Source organism: Podarcis cretensis, assembly GCF_951804945.1.
Source record: "Podarcis cretensis genome assembly, chromosome: 8".
Taxonomy (NCBI): Eukaryota; Metazoa; Chordata; class Lepidosauria; order Squamata; family Lacertidae; genus Podarcis; species Podarcis cretensis.
The window spans coordinates 1635353-1654964 of NC_137177.1; the positions used below are offsets into that span (position 1 = coordinate 1635353).

The following is a 19612-nucleotide window of genomic DNA, read 5'->3' on the forward strand; positions in this document are numbered from 1 at the left end:
CTTAATAAAAAAAACAACTGGAGGGCCGAGTTTGCCTATGCCTGATTTAAAGCATATGGCTTTAAAAATCCTGGGAACAGATGGCAGTGTGTTCCTCACAGAGCCACAGTTCCCAGCATACTTCTCGGCAAGCAGTGTACTTTGAATGTACAGTTTCTGCCTAGTAAATTCTCACTCCCTTTCCATGGATACTCTGAATTCTAGAATAGTGAAGTGGTCTAAGCAGCTTGGAGAGGCATCCTCCCCACCCGTTCTCATAAGGGCTAGGAATGAGCTCTGGTTTTCTGATGGTGTGTAGCATGGTGCGTTCTCTGGTTATGCAACTTCCAGGGAAAGGTGCTCTGCACATGTTCAGAGCTGCTCTGTCGCCTTGCATGCCCCAACGCACTGAGAGGCATTTCTGAAGTTGAGTGCTGTCTCTCCAAACTGGTGGAGGCTGAACATTTCCTTTCCAATCCTAAATTGTGTGGGTGGGTTCACACATAAACGTAGAAAGCAGGTTATCATGGGAATGACACAATGTACTGTACCACAATTTGTAACAGGCAGATTTAATACAAGCTGGCTGTCTCTCAGTACATCTCTTCACCTCAGTTGCCTTTTGTGTCTTGTAGGCTTGCCTGTTCTCCCAGTTTCTTCTGTAAAACCTCGGCCTCCTGGTAAGAATAACATTCTTCAAAAACATGGCTTTCCTTTAACTTATTAATTCCTTGTCCTAGATCCATAACTTTCATGCGTTGTTCATAGCAAATGTTGAATGCATGTATTCCTTTTAATAGTCTTTCTGCTTTTTAAGATGCAAGTGACAAACTGCCCGTGGCCTTTTGCCTTCCCTGCGCTTGGTACAGGGTTCTGCACAAGGGCGACTATAGGGCTGGGAAAGATCCCTTCCAGAGATCTTTGAGAGCCCCTGGCAAACAGTGCCAAGGGAAGGGGAACCTTTCTCAGCCTGAGGCTTGCATAATTTGCCTGCCCATGCTTAAAACTGTCATCTGTCTCCAGCCCTCTGAGGAGGGAACAGTCAGCAAGTGTCCACTCTCTTTTCATGAGGTCTCTGGCATTTGAAAAATGGTACTGGGGCTGAGCCTCCCCACATGGCATTAGATCTCGTCACGTTTGCAGAATAAGCAGAGGTGTCCAAACAGTTACCCCAAGGAAAACAACCTGCCCCCTTTCTCTCCACCAGAAATCGAAGTTTCCCACACACAACGCTGTGCCGCTATTACCAGTGATATCTGTGAAATGCTTATCGGAGAAGACGTGCGGTACCAAGGCTGCATGAGCAGTGTGGCAGCATTCATACTAGAGAGAGGTGAGCCACTGGCGCCCTGTCGTCTTTGGGGTGTTGCTGTTTTTTTGGTGGGGGTGGAATCCTACCTGGACTTTAGGCATGATGGCTATACTGACTCTCGAGGATGAAAGCCAGAATACCGCTGAGTGTCAGCTGCTGAGGAGCAACAACTTCATGGCTTGCTGGATTGCTTTCTGGAGGCAACCGGTTGGCCACTATGGGAAATGAGATGCTGGTCTGGAGTAGGAATTCCCAAACGTTTTTGGTCCACTGTTCCTCTGGTTCCATGATGTGTCTCCAGTGTCCCTTCCCACTGCAACAGCAAGGTAAATGGAGTTTCTGTGTGCTCTGGTTTCCGCCATGGTGTTCTGTTGCGCGAGAAGCAGTTTAATAAAAAAATAAAAATAAAATTTTATTTATATCCTGCCCTCCCCAGCTGAAGCCAGGCTTGATTGGGAGCCGCCCAGAGTGGCTGGGGAAACTCAGCCAGATGGGCGGGGTATAAATAAATTATTATTATTATTATTATTATTATTATTATTATCAGAGCTTAGTCCTGCTGGCCGCATGACACAGAAAGCTGTATGTGGACAAACGCCGGCTCCCTCGGCCTGAAAGCGAGATGAGCGCCAGAACCCCATAGTCGCCTTTGACTGGACTTAACCATTCAGGGGTCCTTTACCTTAGGGACACAGGTGGCGCTGTGGTCTAAACCACTGAGCCTCTTGGGTTTGCTGATCAGAAGGTTGGCGGTTCAAATCCCCGCAATGGGGTGAGCTCCCGTTGCTCTGTCTCAGCTCCTGCCAACCTAGCAGTTCAAAAGCACACCAGTGCAAGTAGATAAATAGGTACTGCTGCGGCAGGGAGGTAAACGGCATTTCCATGTGCTCTGGGACTTGTGACAGTGTCCTGTTGCACCAGAAACGGTTTAGTCCTGCGGGCCACATGACCTGGAAAGCTGGGTGTGGACAAACAGACAGCTTGACCTGAAAAGCGAGATGAGCGCCACACTCCATAGTCGCCTTTGACTGGACTTAACCGTCCAGGGGTCCTTTACCTTTACCATATTAAAAACATTATTCAGAATAGCAGTTTGCAAGACCCACTGGGGAATATAATAACACAATAAAATTCAAAACAGTAACAATTAATTGCATATTTATTCAAAATCGAGTTAAAACTATTTAGTTTAATTAGTTAACAAAATGGATGAGCTTGCTCCATTGATACCAGCTTTTCAAAGACTGATAATCTTCGATGTGCAATTAGGATAATTTTATAAAATAAAATTGATAGTAAGTGAAATAACATGGAGAAAGTAAAGTCTAAGCACGTATTTAAGGAATTTAAGGAAGATAAGCCTTGTAAAATTGAATCTCAAATGTATACTATACACAAAGCAAGTATGAATAATTGTTAATTTTTTATTTCTCATTTTGCCTATAACATCTATTGTCCGTTTCTGTTATAAAGTTTTCAACCAATAAAGCATATTAAAAAACAACAACAAAGACTGATAATCATTTGTGCCTTCAATGCCCCCTTTTGCCCCTCGCCTCTTAGTGCCCTCCTGGGTAATCCCACTGGTACAGTGCACTTTGGGAGCCACTGGTCTGGATGGATCCTTGCTCTCATCCATCAGAGTTCTTCTTACATTCTTCAGAGGAAGGAAATGCAAAGTAGTTCCAGAGGTGGGAGGGATGGAAACTCCATCTAGTTGAGGTCCTATACCGGCTCCAAGCAAGACATTGCAGCAGTTTTGGCTAGTTTTGGCTTATTCCCCACTCAGCAGAGCACTCAGCATAAGGTTTAATTTGGCCCAAATGTTTGCTAGGCAAGGGGCTGTTCCTGAATGGTTGTTGCCTCCCTGGATATTCCCTCCCTGTTTTGAGCCGGCCTTTGCCTTTGAAGTCGCAATTAACATTTTGACTCTTTCTTTCCTGTCCCTTCAGAGGTTGCCAACAGCCCGAGCTCCTACAAGGAGACCTACGAGCTGGTTGCCCTGGGAACAGGAGATGTATGCTATGAGGGCTGGATGGAGTTCAAAGGCAGGAGAATCCATGATATGCATGGGCTAGTGGTTGCCCGCAGAGCGCTTCTGAGGTAAGGCACCTGTCTTCCCAGCGCTGATGTGCAGTGCTGGTTTTATCGGCCAGGTTAAAGGAGCAATTTAGGAGGGAAGCAGCAGGTTGAAGGCAGGATGTGATTTTACAAGTGAGGGGTGCCAGGAATCAACTGTTCCTGGAAATCACAAGAGGTTCTTATTTCTAATCCCAGATGTTGAGGACTGGTTGGGATAACCTAATGATTAGGGAAACTCACTTGGTATTTGCTCAGAGGTATTCTTCTCTAGGGATGCGGGTGGCGCTGTGGGTTAAACCACAGAGCCTAGGACTTGCCGATCAGAAGGTCGGCGGTTCGAATCCCTCTGACGGGGTGAGCTCCCGTTGCTCAGTCCCTGCTCCTGCCAACCTAGCAGTTCGAAAGCACGTCAAAGTGCAAGTAGATACCGTATTTTTCGTCCCGTAGGACACTGTCCCATAGGACGCACCTACTTTTTTTTGGGGGGGGGAAATAAAGGAATTTCCCCCCCTTTATTTCCCCCCCAAAACCAGGTCGGGGAACAGTGGGATGGCGGCGCCGCGCCTCCCCGCTGTCCCCCGAGCTTGTGGGGCTGGCCGATGTCTGTCCGGCGCGCGGGGTGCTCTGCTTCAGGGCACCACGTGCGCCGGGGGGGCAGGCTGCTATCCGCAGCGTGGGGAGCCCTGCGGGGAACTCCTGCAGGGCTCCCCACGCTGCGGATGTCTGTCCGGCGCGCGGGGCGCTCTGCTTCAGGGCGCCCCACTCACCGGGCGGCAGGCTGCTATCCGCAGGGTGGGGAGGCCTGCGGGGAACTCCTGCAGGGCTCCCCATGCTGCGGATGTTTGTCCGGCGCGCAGGGCGCTCTGCTTCAGGGCACCCCGCCCACCGGGCGGCAGGCTGCGGACACCTGCGCGAAGCACGGGGCACCCTCCAAAGGGCACCCCGTGCTCCGGGCTATCGGCTGCCGCCCGCAGGGAGTTCCTCAGGGCACGCAAGGCTTGCGGATAGCTCCCTGGAGCCTGGAGAGCGAGAGGTGTCGGTGCACACCGACGCCTCTCGCTCTCCAGGCTTCAGCGAAAGCCTGCATTCGCCCCATAGGACGCACACACATTTCCCCTTCATTTTTGGAGGGGAAAAAGTGCGTCCTATAGGGCGAAAAATATGGTAAATAGGTACCACTCTGGCGGGAAGGTAAACGGCGTTTCTGTGTGCTGCTCTGGTTCTCCAGAAGCAGCTTAGTCATGCTGGCCACATGACCTGGAAGCTGTACGCCAGCTCCCTCGGCCAGTAAAGCGAGATGAGCACCGCAACCCCAGAGTCGGCCACGACTGGACCTAATGGTCAGGGGTCCCTTTTTTTTATAATAATTTTTATTAATTTTCCAATTTTTAACACAAAACAACAACAACAACAACATACAAACATCAACAAATACAAACACATACAAAGATATCATTTCTTAACCTCATTTTCATAAGCCTCTTTTCTCGGACTTCCCCATACCTCACCCTTTTTGCATCCTTATTTTACAGTTTTTCAACAACTCTTTTTGCCAATTAAGTTTAAGCTCATTATCATTCTCAATTTTACCTTAAATCATCAAACAGTTTTTGCTGCAATTCTGCATCTCCCTTCCCCTTGACATTTTATCACTCCTCTATTTTACAACAGTTCTTAAGATATACTTTAAACTTCTTCCAATCTTCCTCCACTGTCTCTTTCTCTTGGTCACGGATTCTGCCGGTCATTTCTGCCAGTCCCATAAAGTCAATCACTTTCGTCTGCCATTCTTCCAGTGTGGGTAGTTCTTGTGTCTTCCAATACTTTGCTAAAAGGATCCTTGCTGCTGTAGTGGCGTACATAAAAAAAGTCTTATCCCTCCTTAACACCAATTGGCCGACCATGCCCAGGAGAAATGCCTCCGGTTTCTTGTGAAAAGTACACTTAAGTACCTTCTTAATTTCATTATAAATCATTTCCCAGAAGGCCTTAATCCTTGGGCAGGTCCACCAAAGGTGAAAGAAGGTACCTTCAGCTTCATTACATTTCCAACATTATTGGGCAAATGATAAATCTTCGCAAGCTTGACTGGGGTCATGTACCACCTATAAATCATTTTCATAATATTTTCTTTTAAGGCATTACATGCCGTGAATTTAATACCGGTGGTCCATAACTGTTCCCAGTCAGCAAACATAATGTCATGACCTATGTCCTGTGCCCATTTGATCATAGCTGGCTTAACAGTTTCATCTACTGTATTCCACTTCAGCAACAGGTTATACATTCTTGATAAATTCTTAGTATTGGGTTCTAACAATTCTGTTTCTAGTTTCGATTTCTCCACCTGGAATCCAATTTTCCTGTCTTGTTTAAAAGTCTCCATTATTTGATAATAATGGAGCCAATCTTGTACTTTAGACTTTATTTTCTCATAGCTCTGTAGTTTAAATTTACCACTTTCTTGTTCTAAAATTTCAAAATATTTTGGCCATTTAGATTCCATGTTGAGTTTCTTCACCTCTTTGGCTTCCATAGGTGATAACCACCTAGGGGTTTTATTTTCCAACAAATCCTTATATCGAATCCAAACATTGTGTAATGCTTTCCTAACAATATGGTTTTTGAATCCCTTATGAATTTTAACCTTGTCGTACCATAAATATGCATGCCAACCAAACCTATTATCAAATCCTTCCAAATCTAGAATGTCTGCGTTCTCAAGAAGTAGCCAATCTTTCAACCAGCAAAAAGCTGCTGATTCATAATACAATCTTAGGTCCGGCAGGGCAAACCCCCCTCTTTCTTTTGCATCAGTGAGTATCTTAAATTTTATTCTGGGCTTTTTGCCCTGCCAGACAAATTTAGATATATCTTTCTGCCACTTCTTGAAGCAATCTAGTTTATCCACAATTTGTAATGTCTAAAACAAAAACAACATTCTAGGCAATACATTCATTTTGATCACTGCAATTTGGCCTAACAAGGAAAGCTTCAAATTCGACCATATCTCTAGATCTTTCTATGGTCAGGGGTCCCTTTACCCTTTACCTTTATTCTTCTCTAACGCTGCCTTGCATGTTGTAGAGATGAACCCTCTTATCACTAGAAAGCCCATGACTGGAGTTGGTGTTTGGAGTTGGCAGCTAGCTATAGCTGCCACACTGGACAAGGGAGTTCTTCAAACAGAGGAGCAGAGGAGTTTGGTAACAAGACTGAGGAGCAATGGGGTTTCTTCAGGCATTGCTCAGTTACTTTGGTTGGTGTCGTGTTTCAAAGATACATGTCTCAGTTACATGGATTGGGGAGAAAATCAATTTTTGTTTGCACTTTAATGAGAAGCTGCTGAATTCACAGTTCATTATCCAATGTGCAAACTGAAACATAGGTCTCTTTCAAAATCTGGAATTTTATGGTGTTAGTTTTTTTGTTAATGAAAACAAACTCTTTTAACAATCAACTGATATGTGAAGCAATGATTACAGAGGGTAAAGTAGGCAAACTATAATCTCTTATATTGATATACATGGAAGGGGGTGGGAAGAAGAAGAAGAAGAAAAAGGGAAACAAACAGAAGGGAGTACAGTGGTACCTCGGGTTAAGTACTTAATTCGTTCCGGAGGTTTGTTCTTAACCTGCAACTGTTCTTAACCTGAAGCACCACTTTAGCTAATGGGACCTCCTGCTGCTGAGTGCCGCCGGAGCACGATTTCTGTTCTCATCCTGAAGCAAAGTTCTTAACCCCAGGTACTATTTCTGGGTTAGCGGAGTCCGTAACCTGAAGCGTATGCAACCTGAGGTACCACTGTATCTGGAGATAGGTGGCAGGAGGTTGCCCTGCGATCTGATTGAAGGCCCAAAGACACAACAGCCTTTACAAGCTACAATATTTGGTATTCCCAGGTACTTATACAAGCAGCTACTGATGTACTGCTGCCAAGACCCCACCGCCCTTGAGAAGTGCATCTTCCGCCTGGCAGAGGACGGGGTGCACCTGACTCTGAAACCAAATTACTTTCTGCATCTCTACCTGAGTCGGAGGCCCAAAGGAGCTTCAGAGAACACCCGGTGAGTGTTTGCCTGTGGCTCAGAGCAGGATACAGAGCAGAAAGGTCTCGGTGTGTGGAAGGGAGAGGTAGCTGGGGGGAGGAGAGAGAGATCATGCAGGTCAGATGGGCTGTTTTGTCTTTGTGGTGGGGATCTCGGTGGCAAGTGGCAGCTGGTCCCTTAGGGCAAATGAGGCACTATCCTGTCAACCTCCACCTGCCCTCAGCCAGCCCCCGCCAGGCCTGCCTTCTTACTTGTAACTGTTCTGGGGACTGGCACTTCCTTTTAGCTTCCTCCTCTTGTCTTAGCATTGCCCTTGCAGAAGGTGGGAGGGAGGGGGATGGAACTTAGAAGGAGCTGGTTCTGCCTGTTGTTCATTATGGCTCCACTTAGCAGTTGGCCTCCTTGCCCTCTGGCCCCAAAGGGCCATTTGGGAGAAAGCTAAGAAACCCAGGAGAAGGGTTTTGATCCCCACTCAGGCTGCAGGAAGACGATAGATTGTAGGAGAACTGCAAGCGCTCTGAGAGAGGCATTCGCAATTTGTAAGGTGCACGCTAATTACTTCTGGCCCACTCTTGTGTTTGGTCAGACAGGTTTTTGAAGCAGCCCCCTAAAACCTGTAAAAGCTATTTATCCTCCCTTTCTATGGTTTTTTTGACAATTGACAAAATAGCTGCTCAGCAGCCAAGCTTACATAAGGCGAAGTTTTGTCTATCTTTGCATTTCCTCCAATCCAAGAGGCTGCTTTTGGCATTAAGAACAAAAGAATAATACTTTTAATTTATTATATTCTGCCTTATTTCCATCGTAGCTTTCCAGGTAACATGCAGGGTTCCCTGGCGGTCTCTGCATCCAGTTGCTGGCAGGGTGCAGACCTGCTTAGCGTCAACACAGTGGCAGCACTGTTTCTTCAGACCACCCACTGGGATCTTCCAGTCCCAATTCCTGTACCTGAATCCTCCCCACACTTCCCTCTCTGAGTTTATGGAATTTCCCCTTCCCCTCCTGCGGCCTGCAGGATTGTGTCTCCACAGCCGAATCCATCCATTGGGCTCCACATCAGCGTTAAAGGGGTCCTCAGGCCCGTCTCGTACTGCCGCCCCAGCGCGCTGTCTGCCTATGTCTACTGTGTCTCCAGCAGCGATAAGCTGACCCGCTGGAGTGCCTTGGGAGTGCAGGGGGCCCTTCTCAGCCACATCATCCACCCGGTGTACATCACCAGCATTGTCCTAGGTGACGTATGTTTTTGTTACTACAGAACTCGCATAAAGAGCCCATGAGCTGCATTGGCAGCAGCCAAACTGCAGAAATGTTTCCATTCCAGGCTTGTACATCCCAGGACACTGGGCTTTCCTTGCCTTGGGGCACTAAATGAACAAAAATCCTTTTGAGCTTTTTTTTTTAAAAAAAGGTAAAGGACCCCTGACAGTTAAGTCCAGTCGCGAACGACTCTGGGGTTGCGGCGCTCATCTCGCTTTACAGGCCGTGGGAGCCGACGTTTGTCCACTCTGCAGACAACTTTTCCGGGTCATGTGGCCAGCATGACTAAGCCGCTTCTGGTGAAACCAGAGCAGCGCACGGAAACGCCGTTTACCTTCCCGCTGGAGCAGTACCTATTTATCTACTTGCACTTTTGGGTGTGCTTTCAAACTGCTAGGTTGGCACGAGCTGGAACCAGCAATGGGAGCCCACCCCGTCGCGGGGATTCGAACCGCTGACCTTCCAATCGGCAAGCCCTAGTCGTTTAGACCACAGTGCCACCCGCGTCCCTATTTTGAGCTTTATCAGCATGCTAATACACAGGGTCCTAAGGAGCCTCTTACAGGGGACCCTCGTACAGGGGATGCCCCCAAAGCCAACTCTCTGGGGCTTGCAAAAATAAAAAATAATTGGGGGGACACTCCCTTCAGGGGTACCACCTCTCTCCATATGAACCAACCTGGACCCAGAGATCATCCTCTGAGGCCCTTCTTCATGTGCCTCCTCCACAAGGGGTCAGGAGGGTGGCAACACGAGAACGGGGCCTTCTCTGCAGTGGCTTCCATTTGTGGAATCCTCTCCCCAGGGAGATTCATGTGGCGTCTTCCTTACACCCTTTTAGATGCCTGTTGAAAATGTTCCTCTTCAGCCAGGCCTTCGGCTGATAGACATCTGAGGCCCTTTTAAATGTGTTGTAGGAGGGGCGGATTATTGGTTTGTTTTCGTTATGTTAATTCTGCATTTTGTGCTTTTATATTGTAACTGCTCTGAGATCTATGGATGAAGGGTGGTATACAGATTTAATAAATAAAATAGTCATAGTAATACCCCATGGCACAGTAAGTGCAGGGGCAGGTCGGGGCTCCTTAAATGGCAGCTGAGCTATTTACTTCCTTGCCCCGCTCTCTGACTGCAGCTTAAATCACATCAGTGCCTCAGTTGTCCTGGGCAGGGTTGGCAGCCCCTAGAGTCCTCTAGTGGGGTGCAGATGTGGGGCTGGCTGTTCACTAAGCTCCCTTAGACAACATCAGCCTTAGAATTCGCTACCTTCTCCTCGCAAGTAACTTGCTCTCTCTCCTAATTTCACGTTTCAGCTGATCCTTACCAAGACCATGACACCCTCCATAAGGTCATCAATGAGCGATTGAACCTGGCAGCCTCGGATAGCTTGCCAAAGCCATTTAACCACAGGCAGATATACCTTTTTAAGGGTCCCTGTGCCGCGTCCCTTGACACGCCAGCAGAGTTTCGCTCCTTGAGCTTCAACTGGTGTGGGGGAGACGAGATGCTGGAACTAGTGAATGCAGCTGTTGGGAAGGCAGTACAGGAGTGAGTTTGGGCCACTGGGGGCTTGGGTGTGGGAATGGGGTAGGCCTATGAGTGTGTGTGTTTGTGTGTGTGTGTGTGTGTGGAATCAGTTGTGGTTTTACTGCTAATAAAAGGATCCGGACTCGACAAGCAGAATTTGGTGGCTTCTCTGTTTCTGTAAATTACGCTCTTTATGCAGGCACCCCTTGTGCTAATAAGTCATTTGGGTTGTTCAGGAGCAGGGGCAGCCAGTCAAAAGTAAAGCCGACAATGTCTCTATGTGTTTGGGTATCTGAAAATTCACTGCATTACAGGTGGTTGAAATGGGAAACAGCTGAGGGTTAGCTACTGTTTGATGCCAAGTTTTGCTTCAGGCCTGTGTTTTGGGAGGCAGGGGGCTGAGAAAGAAAAGGTCCTCCAGCTGTTGGGAGTCCAGTGCAGTCTTCCCTACCTCTAAGCTCTAAACATTGGCAATAAAACCATAAAGAAATTCAAATCCAATACTAAAGGCTAATTTGTCACTAGGTAAAGGTAAAGGGACCCCTGACCATTAGGTCCAGTCGTGGCCGACTCTGGGGTTGCGGTACTCATCTCGCTTTACTGGCCGAGGGAGCCGGCGTACAGCTTCTGGGTCATGTGGCCAGCATGACTTAAGCTGCTTCTGGCGAACCAGAGCAGCGCACGGAAACGCCGTTTACCTTCCCGCCGGAGCGGTACCTATTTATCTACTTGTACTTTGACGTGCTTTCGAACTGCTAGGTTGGCAGGAGCTGAGACCAAGCAACAGGAGCTCACCCTGTTGCGGGGATTCGAACCACCGACCTTCTGATTGGCAAGCCCTAGGCTCTGTGGTTTAACCCACAGTGCCACCCATGTCCCACTTTGTCACTACTGATAGGCTAAAAATGGCTGCATGTCAATGGAACACTATAGTTTGTTTTTTCTTAAAACGAGGACTTACTCCTCCTGCACATAACCACATCACATGTAGGAAGAATGTGTGGGTGTGGTGTGTGGGTGTGTGGGTGTACACACACACACACACACACACACACATAAATATAAAATGCAAGCTTGCATGGGTCATGTAGAAAGGAAGGCATAGTGGTAATTGCTGAATTCAGATTCTGTTAATTCCACACATTTTCTCGAATTTGGATTCTTGAGTCAGAACCTGGTCATTCTCACTCATGGCCTTTCTTGGTACTGTGGTTGAATTGTGTGCTGGGACACACTGGCTTTTGTTGTTGAGGTCCTGCTTTGTTGTGAGGTGTTGCTGTTGATTCATGTAAAGCCCCTTGTTGATGGATCGCTCTTGCCTCTGCCAGCATGACAAATCCATTTGACCAGTACCGCCCAAGTCGGCTCTGCAAGGCTGCCATGCTGAAATCCTTCAGGAAGGTGGCTCAGGAGATGAAGAGAGAGGACTTGCTGCTGCTGCCCACATATTATGAAGCCAAGGTGAGTCTTTTCAGTTGCCCCAAAGAGTGTGTGGTGGGTTTGGGTTCCCTTGTTTTCATTTCATTGAGGTGGTCTGTTCTTGATGGGGTTACACATCCTCTGAAGAAGCAAGTACGTAGCTTGAGGGTACTTCTGAGTCCATTGAAGTTGCTTGAGTCTCAGGTGCGAAGTGCTTTTCATCAGCTTCGGCTGGTGGCCCAGCCGTACACCTACCTAGACAGGGATAGTCTAACTTTTGTTGTCTGTGCTCTGGTAACTAGGTTAGATTGCTGCAACATGTTATACATAGGGCTGCCTCTGAAACTTCAGCTGGTGCAAAGTTTGGTGGACATGTTGCTCACAGAGGCAAGACAGTTTGAGCATACAATGCCAATCCTGGCCCAACTGCAGTGTCTGTCAATTAGTTTCTGAGCCCAATTCAAAGTGATGGTTTTGACTTATGAAGCCCTAAACATGTCAATTGATGCTTTTGAATTTTGGTGCTGGAGGAGACTCTTGAGAGTCCCATGGACTGCAAGAAGATCCAACCTCTCCATTCTGAAGGAAATCAGCCCTGAGTGCTCACTGGAAGGACAGATCCAGAAGCTGAGGCTCCAAGACTTTGGCCACCTCATGAGAAGAGAAGACTCCCTGGAAAAGACCCTGATGTTGGGAAAGATGGAGGGCGCAAGGAGAAGGGGACGACAGACGATGAGATGGTGGGACAGTGTTCTCGAAGCTACCAGCATGAGTTTGACCAAACTGGGGGAGGCAGTGGAAGACAGGAGTGCCTGGCGTGCTCTGGTCCAGGGGGTCACGAAGAGGCGGACACGACTAAACAACTAAACAGCAGCAGCAACAACAAACATGTCAAGACTGCAGTACAGTACCTCAAGCACCGCCTCTCCTCATATGAACTGACCCAGACTCTGTAATAATAATAATATATTTATGTGCCACCCATCTGACAGGGTAGGCCCAGCTGCCTGAGCCCTTCTCCATGTGTCTCAGTGAGAAGTCCAGAGGGTGGCCGCACAAGAGTGGGCCTTCCATGCAGTGGCTCCCTGTTTATGGAATGCTATCCCCAGGAGGGTTGTATTTGTTTCATTAAGTATTTTGTATTCTCATTTTCTATTTTATGTTGTGAATGAATCGCCCAGGGATCTTCGGATGAAGGGCAGCATATAAATTTAATAATGAGAAAAAAGATGATAAAGAAAATACGTAAATAAGTAAATGAGGAGAATTTCAAGGTGGGTGTTGGTGGGCTCTCCAATCTTTCTCTCGAACATCCCTTCTGGACTCCTCCTTTCTTTCCCTCAACTAGGTCAAAGCTGAGGTCTATCAGACAGCCAAGCGCCAGGTGTATGCCCAGCTGAGCTCTCAAGACTTTGGCAAGTGGCCCCAAAAGCAGTTGGTGGACATCTTCCCCAGTTAGAGTGCCCTGCCGGCTAAGCTACTGCCTGCCTGCATACTGAAGACATTTCAGGCTTAAGGTGGAGGGCTGGGTGGGTGTGCGCAAGGCTGGTAAATCTTCACCTAGCAAATGGAGAGCTCTAAACGTTGCTGTACTTTTGGGGTGGATGGGGCTATAAATGTTTAAATACATCGTTTTGCCGTGATGCCGTTTTCACAGCGGTCCTTTCCTATGATGGAATAGGAAAGTCGGGTGTGTAACTGAAGCTTAAAGTTCTGACTTGACATTTACTTAAGAGTTCTACTTTTTCTTTGTACCTGCTTTGGGGCTGTGTCCAAACACAGCCACAAACTATGGTGATTGTTACGGAAATGAGGCACAGAAAGCTCCGAGCTCTCCCACTCCCCTGCCTCTCCTCTGGGATGGGTAATGAAACAGGCTTGTTTCAACACAGACCATAGTTAAGATTAACCGGTTTAGGATTAATCAAATGGTTAATCATAAAAGGAAGTGAAAGCTTCTGATCTCTCAACCCTGCTGGAGGAAGAGAGCAGGCAGTGTGCAGCCTCCCTCTGCAGTTTATTCCTGGAATAATATACAATGGGCTATTAAACCATAGTTTATTGTTACATTTTAATTCAGTTTCTGTCTGTGTGTTGCAGGAAGGTCAGGGTAACGTGAAATACGCAGGAGTTGCACAGCCATGTGGGAAGGAGGCTGTGTGACGAACTTTTGTGTACCTCTATAAAGACTGCACATTTCCTTGATCTTTATGCACACGCTAATCTCAGAGAACACGTAAGCAAACGTCTTCAGATTTCATTACTGTGGATTTGAAGGCTTAGCTTTGGGGATTTTTATTTATTTATTTTGCTATTTGCAATTGAAACTTTAACAGTTAATGACAGGATCCAGTTGAGCACCCTAGGCCAATTTTTCACTTAAACCGCAGTTTGGTTTCTATCAGCTCCTCTCCACAAATTTTCACACTATTGTTCTGTTTCATGGTGGAAGTGAATGAGAAATTGTCACACATTCAGGTTGTACTTAACCGGATGTCTTTTATGACAAGGGGTTTGAGAGCTGGCTGTTTTGTGTTTGTTTGGAAATGCACTTGTTTTGGCTGCTAATTTTGCAGATATTACTACTGAAGTAAAGAATTGCAAACCTTAGAATTTGTGTGTGGCTGCTTGTACAAAATGAGGCAAAGCTGTGAATTTTACTTATTACTCTAAAATAGTACCTAGCATGTCTTGGAATCCCTTTCAGTCGGGATTCGGGCCTCACCATGGGACTGAAACTGCCTTGGTCGCGCTGGTTGATGATCTCCGACGGGCTAGGGACAAAGGTGAGAGCTGTTTCCTAGTTCTGCTGGATCTCTCAGCGGCCTTTGACACCATCGACCATAACATCCTTCTGGACCGTCTAGAGGGGCTGGGAGCTGGGGGCACTGTTATACAGTGGTTCCGCTCCTTCCTCCTGGGCCGTGTTCAGAAAGTGGTGGTGGGGGATGAGTGTTCAGACCCTTGGGCCCTCACTTGTGGGGTACCTCAGGGTTCCGTCCTCTCCCCCATGCTTTTTAACATCTATATGAAGCCGCTGGGAGAGATCATCAGGGGGTTTGGACTGGGTGTTCATCAGTATGCAGATGACACCCAGCTCTACCTCTCCTTTAAATCAGAACCAGTGAAGGCGGTGAAGGTCCTGTGTGAGTGCCTGGAGGCGGTTGGAGGTTGGATGGCGGCTAACAGATTGAGGTTGAATCCTGACAAGACAGAAGTACTGTTTTTGGGGGACAGGAGGCGGGCAGGTGTGGAGGACTCCCTGGTCCTGAATGGGGTAACTGTGCCCCTGAAGGACCAGGTGCGCAGCCTGGGAGTCATTTTGGACTCACAGCTGTCCATGGAGGCGCAGGTTAACTCTGTGTCCAGGGCAGCTGTCTACCAGCTCCACCTGGTACGCAGGCTAAGACCCTACCTTCCCGCGGACTGTCTCGCCAGAGTGGTGCATGCTCTGGTTATCTCACGCTTGGACTACTGCAACGCGCTCTACGTGGGGCTACCTTTGAAGGTGACCCGGAAACTGCAATTAATCCAGAATGCGGCAGCTAGACTGGTGACTGGGAGTGGCCGCCGGGACCACATAACACCGGTTCTGAGAGATCTGCACTGGCTCCCAGTACGTTTCCGAGCACGATTCAAAGTGTTGGTGCTGACCTTTAAAGCCCTAAACGGCCTCGGTCCTGTATACCTGAAGGAGCATCTCCACCCCCATCGTTCAGCCTGGACACTGAGATCCAGCGCTGAGGGCCTTCTGGCGGTTCCCTCATTGCGAGAAGTGAGGCTACAGGGAACCAGGCAGAGGGCCTTCTCGGTAGTGGCGCCCGACCTGTGGAACGCCCTCCCATCAGATGTCAAAGAGATAAAGAATTACCTGACATTCAGAAGACATCTTAAGGCAGCCCTGTTCAGGGAAGTTTTTAATATGTAATGCTGTATTGTTTTTAACACTGATTGGGAGCCGCCCAGAGTGGCTGGGGAAACTCAGCCAGATGGGCGGGGTATAAATAATAAATTATTATTATTATTATTATTATTATTATTATTATTATTATTATTTTCAACATCTACATGCAGCCGCTGGGAGAGATCATCAGGGGGTTTGGGCTGGGTGTTCATCAGTATGTGGATGATACCCAGCTCTACCTCTCTTTCAAATCAGAACCAGTGAAGGCGGTGAAGGTCCTGTGTGAGTGTCTGGAGGCGGTTGGAGGATGGATGGCGGCTAACAGATTGAGGTTGAATCCTGACAAGACAGAAGTACTGTTTCTGGGGGACAGGAGGCGGGCAGGTGTGGAGGACTCCCTGGTCCTGAATGGGGTACCTGTGCCCCTGAAGGACCAGGTGCACAGCCTGGGAGTCATTTTGGACTCACAGCTGTCCATGGAGGCACAGGTTTAATCCGTGTCCAGGGCAGCTGTTTACCAGCTGCATCTGGTACGCAGGCTGAGACCCTATCTGCCTGTGGACTGCCTCGCCGGAGTGGTGCATGCTCTGGTTATCTCCCGCTTGGACTACTGCAATGCACTCTACGTGGGGCTACCTTTGAAGGTGACCTGGAAACTACAACTAATCCAGAACACAGCAGCCAGACTGGTGACAGGGAGCGGCCGCCGAGACCATATAACACCGGTCTTGAAAGACCTACATTGGCTCCCAGTACGTTTCCGAGCACAATTCAAAGTGTTGGTGCTGACCTTTAAAGCCCTAAACGGCCTCGGTCCAGTATACCTGAAGGAGCGTCTCTACCCCCATCGTTCTACCCGGACACTGAGGTCCAGCACCGAGGGCCTTCTGGCGGTTCCCTCACTGCGAGAAGCCAAGTTACAGGGAACCAGGCAGAGGGCCTTCTCGGTAGTGGCACCCTCCCTGTGGAATGCCCTCGCACCAGATGTCAAAGAGAACAACAACTACCAGGCTTTTAGAAGACATCTGAAGGCAGCCCTGTTTAGGGATGCTTTTAATGTTTGATGTATCATAGTATTTTAATATTCTTTTGGAAGCCGCCCAGAGTGGCTGGGGAGGCCCAGCCAGATGGGCGGGGTATAAATAATAAATTATTATTATTATTATTATTATTAACCACATTGCCAGGCTTTCTGTATAAACTCTGAAAGCCTTTATCTAAATGAGATGTCCTGGTGCCCTTATTTCAGACACTGATGCGCTGGTCTGAGCACGATTCTGGAAAAATGGTATACAAATAATAAGATGATGATGATTTGGAGCTTCAGGAGCTCAGCAGTTTATGATCTCACAAGCGAGAAATGAGTAGCAGTAGTAACAACAAGCACATTTATATGGTGCTTTAGAGCAGATGGTGGCTAATATTTTTTGGCCTGAGGATGAGGTCCACATCCATCCTTTGCCAGTCCTCTGGGAGTTGCATGCCAGCAGTGGATGTGGCCAGTCCACACTCTTGGACACAGGCTCTTGCATGCTTGCACACAGCCCCCCCCCCACTCCCCTGCTAACCCTCCCCCCTGCTATGTGGAGATCAGCTAAGGAGTGGGGCTAGTGCTCCATCTCTGCTTATCAGGGCAACTTGGGCTCTCTCCATCGCAGCACACTCTACGTTATTATCATTTTTCTTTTTTGTCTCCAGTGTCAAAACTGGTGGAGTCTGAGTGGAGGGACAGGACATTTGCTGGTGGCCTAAGTTAGGCCACCCCTTGCTTTAGAGTCTTCGAAATACTTCCAACACATGTCGCAGCAATCCTTTCAACAACCTTGCCAAGTAGTTTACTATTATCCCCAATAGTAGTTTACTATTATCCCCATGTCTTGAGGATCACCTCCTCCCCAGATGAATCTGCCTGTGCAATTGGAGCAAGACGGGTGGATCGGCTCTGCCGTCTTTTGCTGGTGCATTTCCCGGGGGGGGGGGGGCACCTGGCTTCCTTGCTGCCTGCTTTCTAGTGGGTGGTGAAGGGAATGCTCTTTACCCAAGACTTTGAGCTTGGGTAGTTGAAATGCTGAATACAGTGTGTATGTGTGTGTGTGGGAGCTTGATGTTTTGTTCTGTTTGGGAGTTGGTGTGTGTTTTCTTTTCCCCTTCCTTGTATAGTCATACCTCGGGTTAAAGTTGCTTCAGGTCCAGCATTTTCAGGTTGCGCTCTGCGGTGACCCGGAAGTAACGGAATGCGTTACTTCCAGGTTTCGCCGCTCGCGCATGTGCAAACGCTCAAAATGATGTCACGCGCATGCGCAGAGGCGGCAAATAGCGACCCGTGCATGTGCAGATGCGCAGGCGCAGGTTGCGTTCTGCTCTGGATGCGAATGGGGATCCGGAACGGCTCCCGTTCGCATCCAGAGGTGCCACTATATTGTTAGATAACTTGCCTGGCCTGCTTGACCAAAAGGCGGCATAGAAGTGTTCCAATAATTGAAAGTATTTGAGGATGGCTATCATGGGCTGGGGAGGTAACTGACTTGCCTAAGGGTATGTTGTGAGCTTTTGGCAGAACCAATGCCCTGCTTATGGGCTTTCCATTGGGGCACCTGGCTGGCCAATGGGAGAACAGAATGCTGGATTAGATGGGCCTTTGTTCTGACCCAACTTCAGAGCAGCTCTTGTCTTCCTGGCTCTTCCTGGTTCTCTGCTCATTTGCTGTGTTATGCTGGCGGGTGAGCATGTGGCCTTGATAACAGAGGAAGTCTGTGTCTTGTGCAAAACAGTCAAAAGGAACAGAAAGGAACTGGCTGCTTCTTATATTCTCAAATAGCAAGGTTTAAAATGCAAATTATAAAGCAGTGTAGCAGATAAAAGGCTACATCAAAAAAAATCCAGGCATGAGTTAAAATCCCATCATATATTAAAGAGTATTTAAAAGACTGGGAATTGTTTTTAAGAAAAGGTATATACCTGAAACATCTTGGTCTATTGCCTGGTGAGCTTTCAGATGCCCTGACCTCTCTCTTCCCTTGCTCACATTTATTTATCAATGGCCATGAGTCACAATGGCAGCCATAACAGCATCCCCATTGAGGTTTGACAGGCACCCACACCTGCTCTTTGCACTTACTGGAAACAGTGGAAGCCTCTCCCCCCCCCCTTAAAAAAAAGCTCTTTCAACTTGTTCATTTATTTATATACTGCTTAATGTCAAAATGGTATGTTTACAAATCACCTTGAGGCTCTTGAGTTTATAATTCATAAATTAATAAGAAGCAGCACCGAAAAAGGGAGAGAATTCCCCTCCCCCTGCACTGCTATCACTCAGTGGGTTTGGCAAAGGACCTTGCCAGCAGTGATCTGTTTCTAGGCTGCCTTTCTGTGCAAGACTCCCAGGGCAGTGTACAGTTCAAAACATCAAATACAGCAACTCTGAAACCCTGCACTTTTGTCCTTCATCTGTTATGCTGGCAGACCTGTGACCTCCACTGGGGCTAAGCTCAGAGGCTGCGGCCAGAAATCAGGCCCTCTGTTTCCCAGCGCCCCAAGAGAGTACAGATGGATCACTCCACTTAATCAGTGAGCTGTTTTCTGTTTTAATCTGCACCCTGTCAAGCTTTTAATCAGACAAATTACATCCAGCAACCGCTTTCAGTTTTCATAAGATGTTGTGACGCAGTCCAGAAACACACGAAACCCTTGCCCTCGTTTTATACCCCTGCCCCCCAACCAAGTTCTGGAGGAGTTCATGCTGAATTCTGCCGTTTGAATAAACTGCCAGATTATAAATGTTGCGAGCCTTTGCTTGGTTCTGCGTTTAGTCCGGCTGACAAATCCAATCTGTTAAAAGAGAAATTTCGTTTTGGGCGAGAGACCCAGGGCAAGGAGAGAAGCAAAGTTTACTTCAAAATATTTTCAACCTTATTTGTTCTCTAAGCAGTTCACTGTTAAAAAAAAAAGCAAAAAAAAACCAGACACACATACAAACATTTATAGGGGAATGCTTTTGCCTTTAAAAAGAAGTAGCCTATGGTATCATGTGATTCCTGGCTGTGCTCCCCCCAGATATGGCGACAGCAGCAAAGTGAGCTCAT

General features: G+C 47.7%; 1 protein-coding gene and 1 long non-coding RNA gene across 2 annotated transcripts in view; both read left to right on the top strand.

Moving 5' to 3' along the window:
* The window catches only part of ADAD2 (adenosine deaminase domain containing 2), a 41146-nt gene extending 27047 nt beyond the window's left edge, over window positions 1-14099 (top strand). Inside the window, exons 14-21 of the mRNA XM_079989355.1 lie at window positions 615-659; window positions 1187-1312; window positions 3244-3394; window positions 7277-7441; window positions 8439-8653; window positions 9994-10228; window positions 11536-11668; window positions 12975-14099. Coding sequence (XP_079845481.1) covers window positions 615-659; window positions 1187-1312; window positions 3244-3394; window positions 7277-7441; window positions 8439-8653; window positions 9994-10228; window positions 11536-11668; window positions 12975-13085 — 1181 coding nt within the window. The 3' untranslated portion in view covers window positions 13086-14099. The remainder of the gene's footprint in view (window positions 1-614; window positions 660-1186; window positions 1313-3243; window positions 3395-7276; window positions 7442-8438; window positions 8654-9993; window positions 10229-11535; window positions 11669-12974) is intronic.
* LOC307221418 lies at window positions 10235-11529 on the top strand. The gene is made up of 3 exons (XR_013841390.1): window positions 10235-10738; window positions 11106-11220; window positions 11281-11529. It is a non-coding gene; the product is annotated as an uncharacterized lncRNA (long non-coding RNA).
* Window positions 14100-19612: the final 5513 nt, after the last annotated feature.